The following is a 13777-nucleotide window of genomic DNA, read 5'->3' as shown; positions in this document are numbered from 1 at the left end:
TGTAAATTAGGGTAAGTCAATGAAGAGAATCTTGTGATATATACATGTAGTTTTTTATATATGATTGACATTGTAAAAAATTTAATATTTTTTTTGACACAATTTTATTCGTGAACTAATTTTAAACAACTGTCATGACAAATAAAACATTTAAAAAACAAAAACAAATAGTAACATTTAGTCAGTCTTATTATATTTTATCCTATAAGTCCAACAGATTCATTTTTTTTTGCATATTTAGAATAAGTCCTCTGCATCGCATTCTTATAATTATATCTTTGAAATTTAAATATGATTTCCTCAGGTGTAAACACAAAGTAATAAATGTAATAATATAAGTTTAATTTTAATTAATTTATGTGGTTTTAATTAGTCTTTTTTATAACATTAATAATGGAAATAACTATCTGCTTATACTATGGCACAAAAACGCACACTACTATAAAAATATTTGTGCATGATATGAAACGTGTATATGGAATGCAAATTGTACAATATCAAACTCAATCAGTTTACAAACCCATTCAGTTAATAAATAAATTGTTTTAAAAAAGGCTATTATTATTATTTCATAGTATAGTACAAAAAATTCTCTAACCTTGTAAAACGAGATTGCTTGATTTTAAAGTAGTGTATAATATCTTAATCAGGAATTGTCAATTTGATAGCAATCTATGTATTTATTATATGTTAGTCATTTAATAACAAGGTTATTTTATAACATAATATATTAAGTATACATGTTGATTTGTTATTTGGCTTATGTATATGTCTAAACCTTTAAAAACTAGAGTATTATATTTACTTAATTTTATTTGTATGTTTTTCAATTAAATCTATTATTGTTAAATGAAGTTTTTCTTTAGCCACTTCAATCGCAGACTTATCAGATCCGTTCAACATATTTAAATTCGGATTATAATTCAATAAAATTTTAGATGCACCAATGTTGCCAACTTCACTTGCATCATGTAATGGTGTGTTGCCAGAAAAATCGATTGCATTTATATCCGCTCCATTATCAAGTAATAAGCGAATTACAACAGTTTTATTATTTAAAGCAGCCAAATGTAAAGGTGTTTGACCTTTCTTATTGCAGATATTTATATTGGCTTTGTTGAGTATAAGAATTTTGCATAGTTCATCTAAGCCATATCTTGCGGCAAAGTGTAGGGCTGTCAACCCGTTAGTATCAGAAAAGTTGATGTCATAGTCAGATACTGCCTGGTGGGTTTTTTTACAGAGTTGACATTCACAGAGTGGATGGCAAGATGACCTATTTGTTATATTATTTGTATTAATATAATTTTCATACTTAATGTTCATGTAAAAACAAGCAAGTTTAACATCACCATAAGATATTGCTTGAAAAATTCTTTCTATTCTCTTTAAATTTTCTACAGTTTTTGAGACATTATTCAATTCATTATTTTTTACTTTAAGATTTTGCAATTTCATTGTTACAGGATTATCAGTTTTGCAATTTAATGTCTTCACATCTGTACTCGTAATGTGGATATATTCATACAAATTAGGTGTACTTGATTTAAGCACTTGTAATATCTTAAAATTATGAGCGTAATCAAATGCAGTTTTGTTATTACGGTTTTGTAGCGATGGTTCAGCACCATTTTCTATTAGTAATTTGGCTATGCCTTCATAGCCCCACTTTGAAGCTAAATGTAATGGAGTATTTCCATGTTCATTTGTACAATTTATTTGAAGTCTTTTCCGACCATGTTCTGCAAAATATATAAGAGCTTTAACGCAATTTATGTGCCCATTATTGACTGCTAAGTGTAATGGAGTATTCTTGTCAATATTTGCCTGATTAATAGATGCTCCAGAATGTAACAATAATAGCAAAGCATTCTGATGTCCACGAGCTGCAGAATAATGCAAAGATGTGCACTCATTGAGGTCAGTTGCATTGACCTTTGCTCCCATGTCAATAAGAATTTCCACTATATTTGCTCTACCATGTATAGATGCGACATGTAACGGAGTTAAGCCATGACTATCTCTTGATGACACAGTTGGTGAAGTTTTCAGGAGATTCTTTGAAATTTTAGAGCAGCATTTTTTACAACTACATAAAGGATGACAAAGTTTCTGGTATATTTCCAATTCATATCCTTCATCATCATCATCATCATCTTCATCATTGTAGTCCTGATTTTCAGCTAACTTTAGGGCACTTTTTTCATTTTGCTGCAGACTTTCTAAATGTTTTTGATTCTTTTCTAACAACATTTGTACTTGTTCAGAATTGTTTGCTTTAATCAGATCAAAGACATACTCCAGGGTTTCCTCTCTGCCATTTGTGTCACATGTCGATATTGATTCTGTTAAACTATTTTTTCTCTGATTAATATCATTTAAATTGTCTTCTGTGAGGTTACTTTCATAATAATAAGATTCTGGATTAGGGGGGCCAGCAAGAGCTCCCGATTGAATATGTTCTATAACAGCTTCTAAGGTAGTTATTAAAAATGCACTTTCATCACCATCACCATTTCCAACACCACTAAATCGGAATTCTTTCATATATTTAAGTTGGCTATACCAATTCGGTAAACCAGATTTGATAAGTAAAAACACAAAAACAGGTAATAAGTCATCTGCTGTTAACAGCACAATGTTATTAGTGTTATCTGTTTTATTAATGGCATTTAATGCTTGTTTTAAACAGAGAACTTTTTCCAGAACAGTATTATATGTAACAATTTTTGAAAGTATTTGTTTTGCTTTTGGCACAGCGTGATACAACTCTTTTTTAATGTCAAGATCTCGGAGTTGAATGTCGCACATGTTTCTTATCTTTTTGTTTAAATGGGAGTCCTCATAAGCACATATTGTACAGATCGGCTTGAACAGGGAGTCAAATAACAAATGTTGCATGTAGCATTCAACAGATAATTTTATATTTTCAAGTAAATGTTTGGATACTTTACATTTCTCACGAATCCTGCGGTTTTGCAAAGTACTTTGAAGACATTGCGTGTACAATTCACTTACCGCATCTCTCAATGGAGCAAGAGCTATAGGCAGGCTTGAATGTTTCTTGAGAAATTGTTGGACATTAAGTTCTATTTGATCTAGTACTTGACGGCCTGCTGCTTGTGTCCAGAGCAAGTCAATACAGTCATTTATAGATAAGAGACAATCTTTAGTCACAGCATTATCACCCACATTTGCATTTGGTTCTAGAGGACTTTCCACACACCATACTTTATATTTGATAAAGTCTTCAGTATAGAATGTTTCTTCAAACAATATGTGACTTTGTAGTGGCAAGCCTTTGGTAACTTCGAGTGTAATCACTTTATTGGCAACGGTGACTTGTTTCTCGGTGAGGGTGCTGTAATGTGTTTCAGGTAATTCGTCGCTAGGCACCAACACATGAGCACAGAAATCTTCGACGGTGAATACTCGTGTATTTAAGCTTCCAATACGAGGCACACATATTATCCACGACTGCGATATACAATGTTGAAATAAGTTAGAATATTCATTTTTAAACTCTATAAAGAATGGGTTGTCCGAAATAATTTCATCGTAGGCACCTTCCATAGTAACAGAAAATGATTTGACTCTTTAATCGCTATTTAGCAATGAATGCAAAGGCCATTTAGGTACATTAATGCTAATCTGTTTCCTTGAACTTCTTTTTTAATCTATCATTTATAGAAAGATATAATCATTTACTTTTTGGAACCGGATTTATTATTCATAACACGGTATAAGCTATTTTATATAAAAAATATTAAATATATTGTTACAGTATACAAAAAACACATGTTTGATAGAAATGCCAAATGCCAAATACACTAAAACTAAAAATGTCAAATGTCATCTATGTCATTTCAACAAAATATAAACAAACGATTATTTATATATTTGAATAAAAAAAAAACATATAATCAATAAAATATAATGTAAAAAAATGGCTATAGCCATGTTATTATTTCTGAATAGAACTATGCGTGATAATTTTTCCACGAATTAGTTTTAAAACAGTTCTTCTTTTATAACATAAATATAGGTAAAGTTTCTTAAGGTTTTTTAATATATTAAGAGGGCTAGATCGTATCGTGAAGGTCGGAAACCAGAGTACATGAGCATTTGGAGTTGTTACGTCTGTTTATACGTTTCAAGTATCTTTGCCTTCGTTAAGAGTCTGTATTTTATTACCCGCTAGGTTCGCGGTTTGAGAACTCATACGGAAACGCAGTCACACTGGCACCGCGTGAGCACGTTTAGTAAATTATAATAAAAAAGTGTGGGCAAAATCTTGAGCCTACACCGAACGATGTTTCAAGCGGGTACCAAATTATTTTGAGTACAGATTACAATCTCTACGTACATGTTCTGTAGAAACAGCTTAAGAGCGAAGAGTTAACTCTGACATTATCCGGAAAAAAATACAATTCAAAAGGCAATCATTTACGGACTTTATATTTTTACTTGGCATAGTTTAAAAAATGAAAACAAATATAGTAGATACTTTTTACTATCTAACCTTGAGGGAAAAAATAGAAATAGAAAAATATATTTAATCACATAAAAACTTAGTAGTATTTGCCCGGGAAGGGCAACAAAGGGAAACAAATAACAATCAGTTTCGATATATATCGTTAATTTAAAAAATAACTTTTCCTTAATAGACTATTATTGACTCATTTGAACCACGTTCCAAGATTCAAGTAAATATTATAATAAAACCTTTTTGGATTTTTCAAAAGAATCTGAGTCTTAGGTGTAGAATCATGAGACGTTAAAATGAATACGTGATAAAGTAAAACCAACGTAGTTTAACTTACTTATTGTTTATTATTTTAAAACATATTTATATTATACGTATATGAAGTTTATCTTTATAACTTATATTTAAATTAAATATCACAGTAATTATTTCATCCCCGTCCACCTCTTCCACCAAATCCACCAAATCCACGTCCACCAAACCCACCAAAACCGCGGCCGCCAAATCCTCTGCCTCCAAATCCCCTACCGCCGAAACCCGGCCTTCCAAATCCAAACCCTCGTCCACCAAAACTAGGTCTTCCGAAACCAAACCCTGGTCTGCCAATTCCAATTCCGATACCGCCTACAAGTATTGGTAATGGATACGGGCGAGGGTAATAACCTAAAATTTTAAACAAAACTTTCAAAATCGAAATTTAAATATTTCCAAATCTTTTATACTACACATGTATACATTAATAAGCATAAGGCTTTTATTATAAGGAGTCATTGCAACTATTGTTGTTGAAAGGAGCTGATTAAATAAAAAATAAGGTTTGATAAGAATACTGACCGTAGGGATAGTAGCCGAACTGCCTTTTCACTCTAACATTATCTTGATCTGTATTTTGGTTTTTATTTTCCTGTGTATTATCATGCAGTATAAGGTTCTCTAACGGATTATTTTTTTCATTTAAATGTAGTTGATCCTCGCTTTTTGTTAAAGTGATGCCTTGGATTATTAATAAAGACATAAGCAAGAGGTGACTGGTCTGAAATAATAAGTGTAAGTTGCTTTTAAATACAGAAATAAATAACAATATAAATCATTGACATACATAAATATATTTTTATGAGTATTTTTAATTAGTGAAATAGTTAATATATTAATATAATAATTTAATAAATACAAATCTTATATTGAGTAGTAGCTTAGTTTTGGATTATAATTAAATAATAAACTTACAGTGATATCCATATTCGTACGTTTTTCAGTATATCTAACACATGAATGATTCACTCATCTAAATGCTCTATTTATATAAATATTTATAGTCTCGCGAAGCGACTTGCTAATTGATATGCATCATAAAGATTTTCCCAATTGGAGGTATTGTCCTTCTCAATGATAAATCGCTGATTTTATTTACAAGGAAACATAGAATTTTTTGTTTTTTTAATTAAACAATGGTTGAATTTTTTATTTGTGTTCTTCTAAGAATATTAGCCATAGACCAATCTGTATTGATAAATGAGGGTACGATTTTTATGTGATTCCATAAAAAAATGCTAAGCCAATGTATACAAAACTTATACCAAGAGATGCGGCGCATTTTTGATAAGGTATTAGTTTAACAATTACATTCCTTTTAAGACTATTGACGTGTCAAACGTGAATTTCATGTTATTGTAAGAAATAGTTTGATAACAATATAGCATCCTGGTTCTTACGTCATGGTTTGATGCGGAATATTTTTTACGATCTTTTCAGTTTCAGGTTCTTTTATAAAAATATCCCACACGACCGCTTCGCTGAATGTCAACAAAAAGTAAATTGTGTTAAATGGTTTAATAGGCGGTGTAAAATAAAATTATACCCTGTTATATTTACACTAGTTAAAAACACGAATGTTTTCGAAAAGTATTCACATATTTATTTTAATTTTAGGGTCAACGATTTCGTTTGTAAACAATTACAAATTGCAATTTTGTGCGCCATAGACTCGAATAGTTCTATTGATATATACCTAATGGGAAAAGGTCTTTTATATAGTTGAACTAAAGGTGTTTTATTTGAAAATGAGGGCGCGCGAAGGAAAGAGCAGCAGCTTTTAAAGGCAGCCTTTTATTCGTCCATTCCTTGCGACGAACTTTCAGCTCCGCGAGTGCATTTCTATGATGTGCATAAGCGCTATTTAAGTTTATGACTCTAAAGTCATAAACTTCGTTCTAAAGAGAAACGTAGAAATGTTCAAGAGTTTTCGTGCGTTTATTAACTCCGCTATATACATTTCACAAATATTGTGCTATTTCTTTACGAGAGAAAAGCGTTCACCTTATAAAGTTTTGTATGCTCTCGTATTTAATATAATAAAGTTATAATAACATATTATATAGTATTTTTATATTTCTGAATCACATGTATAATACCAGGTCTTTCCATCGGCTTAACCGGCATTGATAGTTACTGCTCCGTCCTACTGGATCGTAGCGAAAAAAATCATCAGCTTTATACAGTAGATTATATCAATCAAATGATATAATAAAATTCATTAACTTTAAAAAGTCTTAATTGTAATTAATTAAATGAAATAGTTGGTTTACTTTTCAAAACTTCATTCAATTTTAAAAGTCTACGAGATGAATCGTAAACACAAATTAAACACATCTTAACTCAATGCTTGCCCAGAATTCAATCTTCAGTTAAGATCAAAAAATGTTGTTCACTAAACATGTTTATAAATTCTTAAAATAAAAATTTTGGTTTCAAATATTTAAATATAATTAAGTTTTCGTAACTGAAAGCGAATTTGTAGCGAGAAAATCGTCCCGAATAAATCTGCAGATCTGATTTTCTTATATTAAATCCATTCAATAATTAAAACATCTTCATTACATAGTATAAAACAAAGTCGCTTACCGCTGTCTGTCCCTATGTCTGCTTAGATCTTTAAAATTACACAACGGATTCTGATGCGGTTTTTATTAATAGATATATTGATTCAAGAGGAAGGTTTATATGCACAATATAGTAGAGAAGCACTGATCATTTTAGAGGTTTCTGAAGTGATGTCCTAAATAAACACATTTTTTGCGCTTACATTGCAAACGCTGGCTGAACCCTACGATATAGATCAAAATAATGTACTACAGTATTGTACACCTTAAAAAACTCTTCAAAAAAGTCCGCGATGGTATAGTCTATCAATTAGGGATAGTCCACAATAACAATTTTTTATCCTTTACTTTTTACGAGAAATAATGCTTATTTTCGAAGCAATTTTAAGCAATACAGCATTAATTCTTATCAATTGGATTATTTATATAACGTTACTGCTGTATGTACTATTTAGTATGAAAGCCTTTGTTCTCTAAATGGTGGTCCGTATTTTCATCTCTGTAACATTTACCAGTAGCACAATATCCTTGATAACTGATATGGTTTAGATTACTCAATCGATCGTTTCGATTTCCTCTTGTATTGTTTCAGATATTGCTCCTAAAGCCTGTCTATGTAATTCTACCTACACATATGACCTATGAGGTCTTTCCATCTTATCAATAGTATCATTACGATGTCGCTCCGTGGCCTTAATTTTTAACAAGTGTTTAGAAACTTGTTAAGTTTCTGATTTATTAAAACGTAGGAAAGTATTGTCTATTTTTAAAAATGGAAACAAAAGTTATCCGCGCAGTTATAGACCTATTTCAATACTTCCGTCGTTAAGCAAAATATTTAGTAAATTATGTTAAATGAAGTTCTGGTTCACTTTAGAATTAATGCTATTTTTCATAGTGCACAATTCGGCTTTACTAAGATTCGATGAACAACTGATGCTGGCATAGCGCTACATAGACATCACTACCATACTTGGGAGAAATTGCAGTATGTGATTTATCCAAATTTTACCTACAATATGAGTACCTTAAAGTCTAGAGTGAATAGGTGTCATCTAGGCAAGCGTTTTCCACTCTAGTCTGTATTATCACTTTCGATCGGGTGTGATAACAGTCAAGTTTAATTATTTATTATAATCTCGGAGCTCAAGAATCCTTTCCTTCGATGTTATTGATAAAGTAGGTATACTTACAGTTGTTTCACAATATTTTTATAAAAATATGATATATATTCACAACAATATAAAGATCTTTTTAAAATAAACATGACAATTATTTTATAGACACAAGAAGGAAGGGTGAACTAACACCTACTTTCCAACTTCGTAAAGTTATACATCCTTCCTGTGTCACAGTATCAATAATAACATTCCACAGCCATTAAAAAAAATTTAATCTCATGTCAAAAAAACAATGGTAAAAGTATTGTACTTTATTAAGATAATCTATAATTATAATGGTAGAAAAGGGTGACTGATTTTCAAGCCGGATCTTCTCGGTAGAATCTACTTTCAGAACCGGCGGTAGCTTTACATTTAATTCAACACAATATGATGATTCAACTTTTATGCGTTTACTTGAATAAAGAGTATTTTGTTCTAGTATATATAATGAAACAATTATGTAGGCATAAATCTACGAGATGTATTTTATTCGATTTTGTCGCTTCACTATACTTTACCTGCCTGTCTTGATCCTTATTCCGCTCGAGAAAAGCCGGAACAAAATATATATATAGATAGTGATCGCTTTATAACCTTGAACTTTGCAAATCAGATCGATGTAATGTTATTTTGTAGTTAAAGGTATAATAAAATGTTTATATGTTATATAAATAAATGTTTTATTTTATAAATAATAAATATCTCTATATATTTAGCTTTAAATAAAATATAAATTTAAATTCGATTCGAGATTGTCCAGAAGATTGAATGCGTAGATGTACTGAAATCGCGCGTTCCGTTTCGAGCAAGCAATTCTTTTAATGTGCATAATTTGTGTTTATAATTCATCTTATACTCGACGGTGAAGGTAAACATCGTAAGAAAAACTACGTGTGTTTTATTTCAATGAATTTTGGCAACATGTGTCTCCAATCCGCATTGGAGCAGTGTGGTAGAATTAGCTCCAAACTTTCTCCTCAAAGGTAGATGTGGCTTTAGCTCAACAGTTGGACATTAAGAGGTTGTTAAATTATCCGGTGAAGCTAAACATCCATTGAACTAGCGTGCTAGAATAAGCTTCAAATCTTCTCCTTCAGAGGATAGACGGCCTTTACCCTGCAGTAGATCATTTATATGCAGCTACTAACATATTCAATTTATTTTATAAATTTAAATAGGACCAAAAGTATCAGAGAAAAGCAATTAAAAAAAAGATCGAGACAGATTTCATTTGTTGATTTGTAACGCAAACAATTCTTTGGTGAAATTGTTGAAATGGAAAATGTTTTAATGTAATATTTATAATAAATAAATTAGAACATATTTTTTGAATAAAACAACGGCGTATATTAATACGTAACAGTGTTTCATTTTATAATTCGCTGTTCACATAAATGTTTCACTGAACGCGAGCCGGAATATGAAGTGGTTAATTTGAATTCCATCTCGAACGCCTCCCGGACTGTTCCCGACTGGCCCGGGCGTTCCGGATGTGCCACTTTTTATATTCACTTTTTGCTCACTTCCTCTCAGAATGCATAAGTGGACTGTTTTATACGGGCGAAGTCTGAATGCCACGAGAAATAGGGTAATTTTTATTAACGAAGAGACGTTTTCGTGTATGAAATTCAATGTATAACACATACATGTTCGTGGATAACGATTTCTGAAATGTTTCGTACAATAATAATTGTTTTTCTTTTACATATTATAGGGACTTTAATTTTACTGTGTACACAGTAGTAAACATCTTAAGCTATTTTTTACTAACATTAGCGATGTGAAACTTAGTCTCGCCCGAACGAAGAGACTCAATTAAAATTAGACTGATATTCAGTATAGAAGGTAATATTATGTTACGAAATAATTCATGTATCCTATCACTATTGGTAGAAATACTAAAATAAAAATATAAAATGTTAAATTTTAATTTACGTCAAGCACGGCAGGGTTCCACTAGTTGCCACAGTAGCATGTCCTAGCGCGATGACTCTCTTAGTGACGGTAGGTACCGCTGTTTTTTTAGTGGGTTTTTCCATTTTCGTGTGGTGGAAACGCGTAAGAGTGTTTTTCAAGCGATGAGAGAAATAAAGGGTTACATTAGTTATTAGGAAATCCATATAAAAATGATGATTATTTAGTCGAATTACTAGCGGCCTGTCCCGGCTTCGCACGAGTGGACATAAGATTTTTTTATATTTTTACTTTTTATTTATATTGTTTTTTTTTTAAATGCAGTATGTACCACATTATCTATTTATACTTACAATCCGAATTTGTTCATCGTTTTTTTTATCTAAGTAACGTAATTAATCTTAAGGGAGATAGTTTTTTTTTATTTTTTATTGCTATGATTTATTTAATTCGTAATATCTATTGAATAGATTAGCCGATTTGATCAATTCAAAAAGTTATCCAAGGATTTAAATAGATGTATGAATAACATGGTCTAATTTCAGATGGTATTTCTATTAACTTTTAAAATGTAAGAAGTGGTCATGCGACGAAAGACTTTTTTTACACCTTGAGTTACGTTACTTAAGTTTTAGTAAGGACCCCTAATCTTTTCTAGCAATAAATATAGCCTATTTTACTCTGAGTAAATGTAGATTTCCAATGGTGAAAGAATTTTTGAAATCGACACAGTAGTTTTTGAATTTATTCATTACAAACATACACACACACAAAAATACAAATTTTTCCTCTTTATAATAGTAATGTAGATTTGTTAAAACTTTGTATTATAAAATATATGATTAGTAAGTATATAGGTGGAGAGGTTAAGTTATGTAAAAATGTCCGGAAGGTGGCCGGTAGAACATGGATGAGAAGGACCGAAGATCGGGCTCAGTGGCGCGCCTTGGGGGGAGCTTACGTCCAGCAGTGGAATAATACAGGCTGATCATGATGATGATGATGATATAAAAATGTGTCTTCCACTGTAATGGGTAATGATAGCTCTCCGTACAGTAAACAAATAAAAATGACTTGTTCTGCGGAAAAACTGAAGATGTGATGAACGAAACATCGAATTGAATACTTAAAGTAGCTCCTATTATAATTACATTTGATACAAATTATTAAAATATACCATTGCCACGTTAAGATTTTTTAATTTTACTGTAACTCTACATTATAATATTTGTCAACGGTTAATCCTTAATCGCAAACTGTAGCTAGGGTAACATAACGCCCACTCGCACTTAAATCGACTCGCTGTATGCAAACAAAATAACCGCTTCAAAAATATCACAAACACCATTGAAGAGTCCTCGTGACATTACTCACTATTGTTTGTGAAGATTTGCCTGCCGTGTCATCACACCCGCTGCAACAATGTACCATTTCCTTAAGTGTCACTCAACGTTGAATAGACCCCATTATGAACAGCGGCCCCGCGAATGTAGCTATCGTTACAAAGAAAATGGAATTGAATATTTATAAAGAATAATAATTCTTTCAAAAAAATAATGTTCTTGTGTTTTGTTATTGTAGGTGATATGGTAAAAAAGTGTGATAAATATGATCTGCTAGTAAATATATTCGCGTGAAGCTACATAATTTTCTTGTCATAATATATTTCGCAAAATAATGCTAAAATGATATAGAGCTACTTTTTTCTGTTATTGTCACTCGTGGTTTCACCGCCATTTTACGGAGTGGTTGACAGGCTTCAGGACTAGCCTTTGTCCATCCTTGGAGATCAAGTTTCCTTCGTTATAAATTTTATCAAATTCGGTTTAGTGGTTTGACCGTGAAAGAGCATTAAACAGATAGACAGACAGACCGTATTTATAATATATTAAACTGGTTATAAGGAATTACGGTAGTACTCATTGAGCATAATTATAGTTATCTAATTTAGATTTTAATTTTTGCTGAAGTTTTCAGAAAACATATAAAAAATCGTCATTTAAAACATGTGACTATCTACAACTGTTCTTTCTAAGTAATTTATTTCAAGGCTTGATCGATGTAGTTATTTTAACATTATTCGTAATGCTTAAAATCGGCGGCGGCTGTTCCTTATTCTTTATTCAGAATGCGTTCTTTGTGACAAAGCAACATCTTTGCTACGTCTGCGGCAGACATAGAACAAGATGAAAAATACTCCGCCTTTTAACTTGAATTTTAAGCTATGGCTGGTTTAACTGCATGGCTTTTGTGTGATATCCTTTGTGTAATATTGTAAGGATTAACGCCATCCTATTTTTTACTTTAAAATATACTTTAAGCCTCCCAAAGCATTGTAAATATACAACGAAAACGTTCTGCTAGAAAACAAAACAAAAACTAATAAGAAACCGAAGATGCATTTTTGTTAACAAGAGACGTGGTTTCATTCGAATTAAAATAAAATAAACCTCTTTACGCAACACAGGATAGAGCCGTAAGTTTAGTTTAGATGTGATTTCTTTATGGACTTGACTTGTAACAACTTCTTATACTCAAGGAATAACTTGGTTTCTCCTCTTCAAGTATATAATTGCTCGCTCGGGACTCGTAAAATGCATTTGCGGATAAGTGAGCTCAGTATTGTTTAAGCTTTAAAGTAAATAGTTAGTTCCACATATTTATTTCGTGCGAGCAACCGGCATACAAAGCAACGCGTCGCTGACTCCTTAAAAGCGTATTCGTGTCCCTCTAAAGTTTTTCACGCCGCGCTCCCGGTTGTATTGCGGTGTCTGCAGCCAGGGAACGGGAGCCATGAGATTTATCTTTTGCTTTAATACCGTGACATTAAGGAATTATAAGCTTCCTTCTTTGAATTTTCGGTAAAAATATTATTCGTATAATTATTTAGCTTGCCTGACAATTTGTAATAATTATTTTGTTTATATGTTTTTTATTATGTTTAATGTGTTAAGTAGTAAGCAAAGTCATCGAGGTCGTCCGAGTTCAATGCAAACTTTTTGACATTCATTTGGAATCCAAAAATTTAGATTGTGATACTATCTATCAAAAAAAAAAAATTAATAACTATCTGTCAAAAAAATACAGACACATTGAACAAATATAACTAAAATTATAAAATTTACATAGCAACGACACGGACGGGTACGTGGAAAAATTATAAATAAAATAAAATAAAATAGCCTTTATTTCCAAACCCAATTTGCAATTTACATATTGTTTCCTTTCGTCGTCGAATTATATAATACTAATGAAATTAAATTAATAGTCGTTCTGGTGTTAAAAGATATATTTAACATGTCAGAAATTCTAAAGATTTATAAATAGTAATAATT

The 13777-nt window shown here is 31.3% G+C and overlaps 2 protein-coding genes across 2 annotated transcripts; both read right to left on the bottom strand.

The window, feature by feature from the left end:
- Window positions 1-16: 16 nt before the first annotated feature.
- Window positions 17-3810, bottom strand: LOC125065606 (ankyrin repeat domain-containing protein 27-like). The gene has a single exon (XM_047673319.1). The coding sequence runs from the start codon at window positions 3571-3573 to the stop codon at window positions 802-804; it is 2772 nt and encodes a 923-aa protein (XP_047529275.1). The 5' UTR covers window positions 3574-3810; the 3' UTR covers window positions 17-801.
- A 1058-nt stretch (window positions 3811-4868) lies between these two features.
- Window positions 4869-5755, bottom strand: LOC125065864 (H/ACA ribonucleoprotein complex subunit 1-like). Its single transcript, XM_047673713.1, has 3 exons — window positions 5714-5755; window positions 5321-5519; window positions 4869-5149 (listed from the first exon to the last, which is right to left on the bottom strand). The coding sequence occupies exons 1-3, from the start codon at window positions 5723-5725 to the stop codon at window positions 4917-4919; spliced, it is 444 nt and encodes a 147-aa protein (XP_047529669.1). The 5' UTR covers window positions 5726-5755; the 3' UTR covers window positions 4869-4916.
- Between the last annotated feature and the right edge of the window lie 8022 nt (window positions 5756-13777).

This window comes from Vanessa atalanta, chromosome 8 (assembly GCF_905147765.1).
Source record: "Vanessa atalanta chromosome 8, ilVanAtal1.2, whole genome shotgun sequence".
Classification (NCBI taxonomy): domain Eukaryota; kingdom Metazoa; phylum Arthropoda; class Insecta; order Lepidoptera; family Nymphalidae; genus Vanessa; species Vanessa atalanta.
This window is presented reverse-complemented; position numbering and strand designations above follow the sequence as displayed.

Coding starts and splice junctions, on each gene's coding strand:
- LOC125065606 (XM_047673319.1), bottom strand. CDS start 3,573: ATGGAAGGTGCCTACGATGAAATTATTTCGGACAACCCATTCTTTATA.
- LOC125065864 (XM_047673713.1), bottom strand. Junction 5,150..5,320: donor GTTCGGCTACTATCCCTACG/GTCAGTATTCTT, acceptor TTAAAATTTTAG/GTTATTACCCTCGCCCGTAT.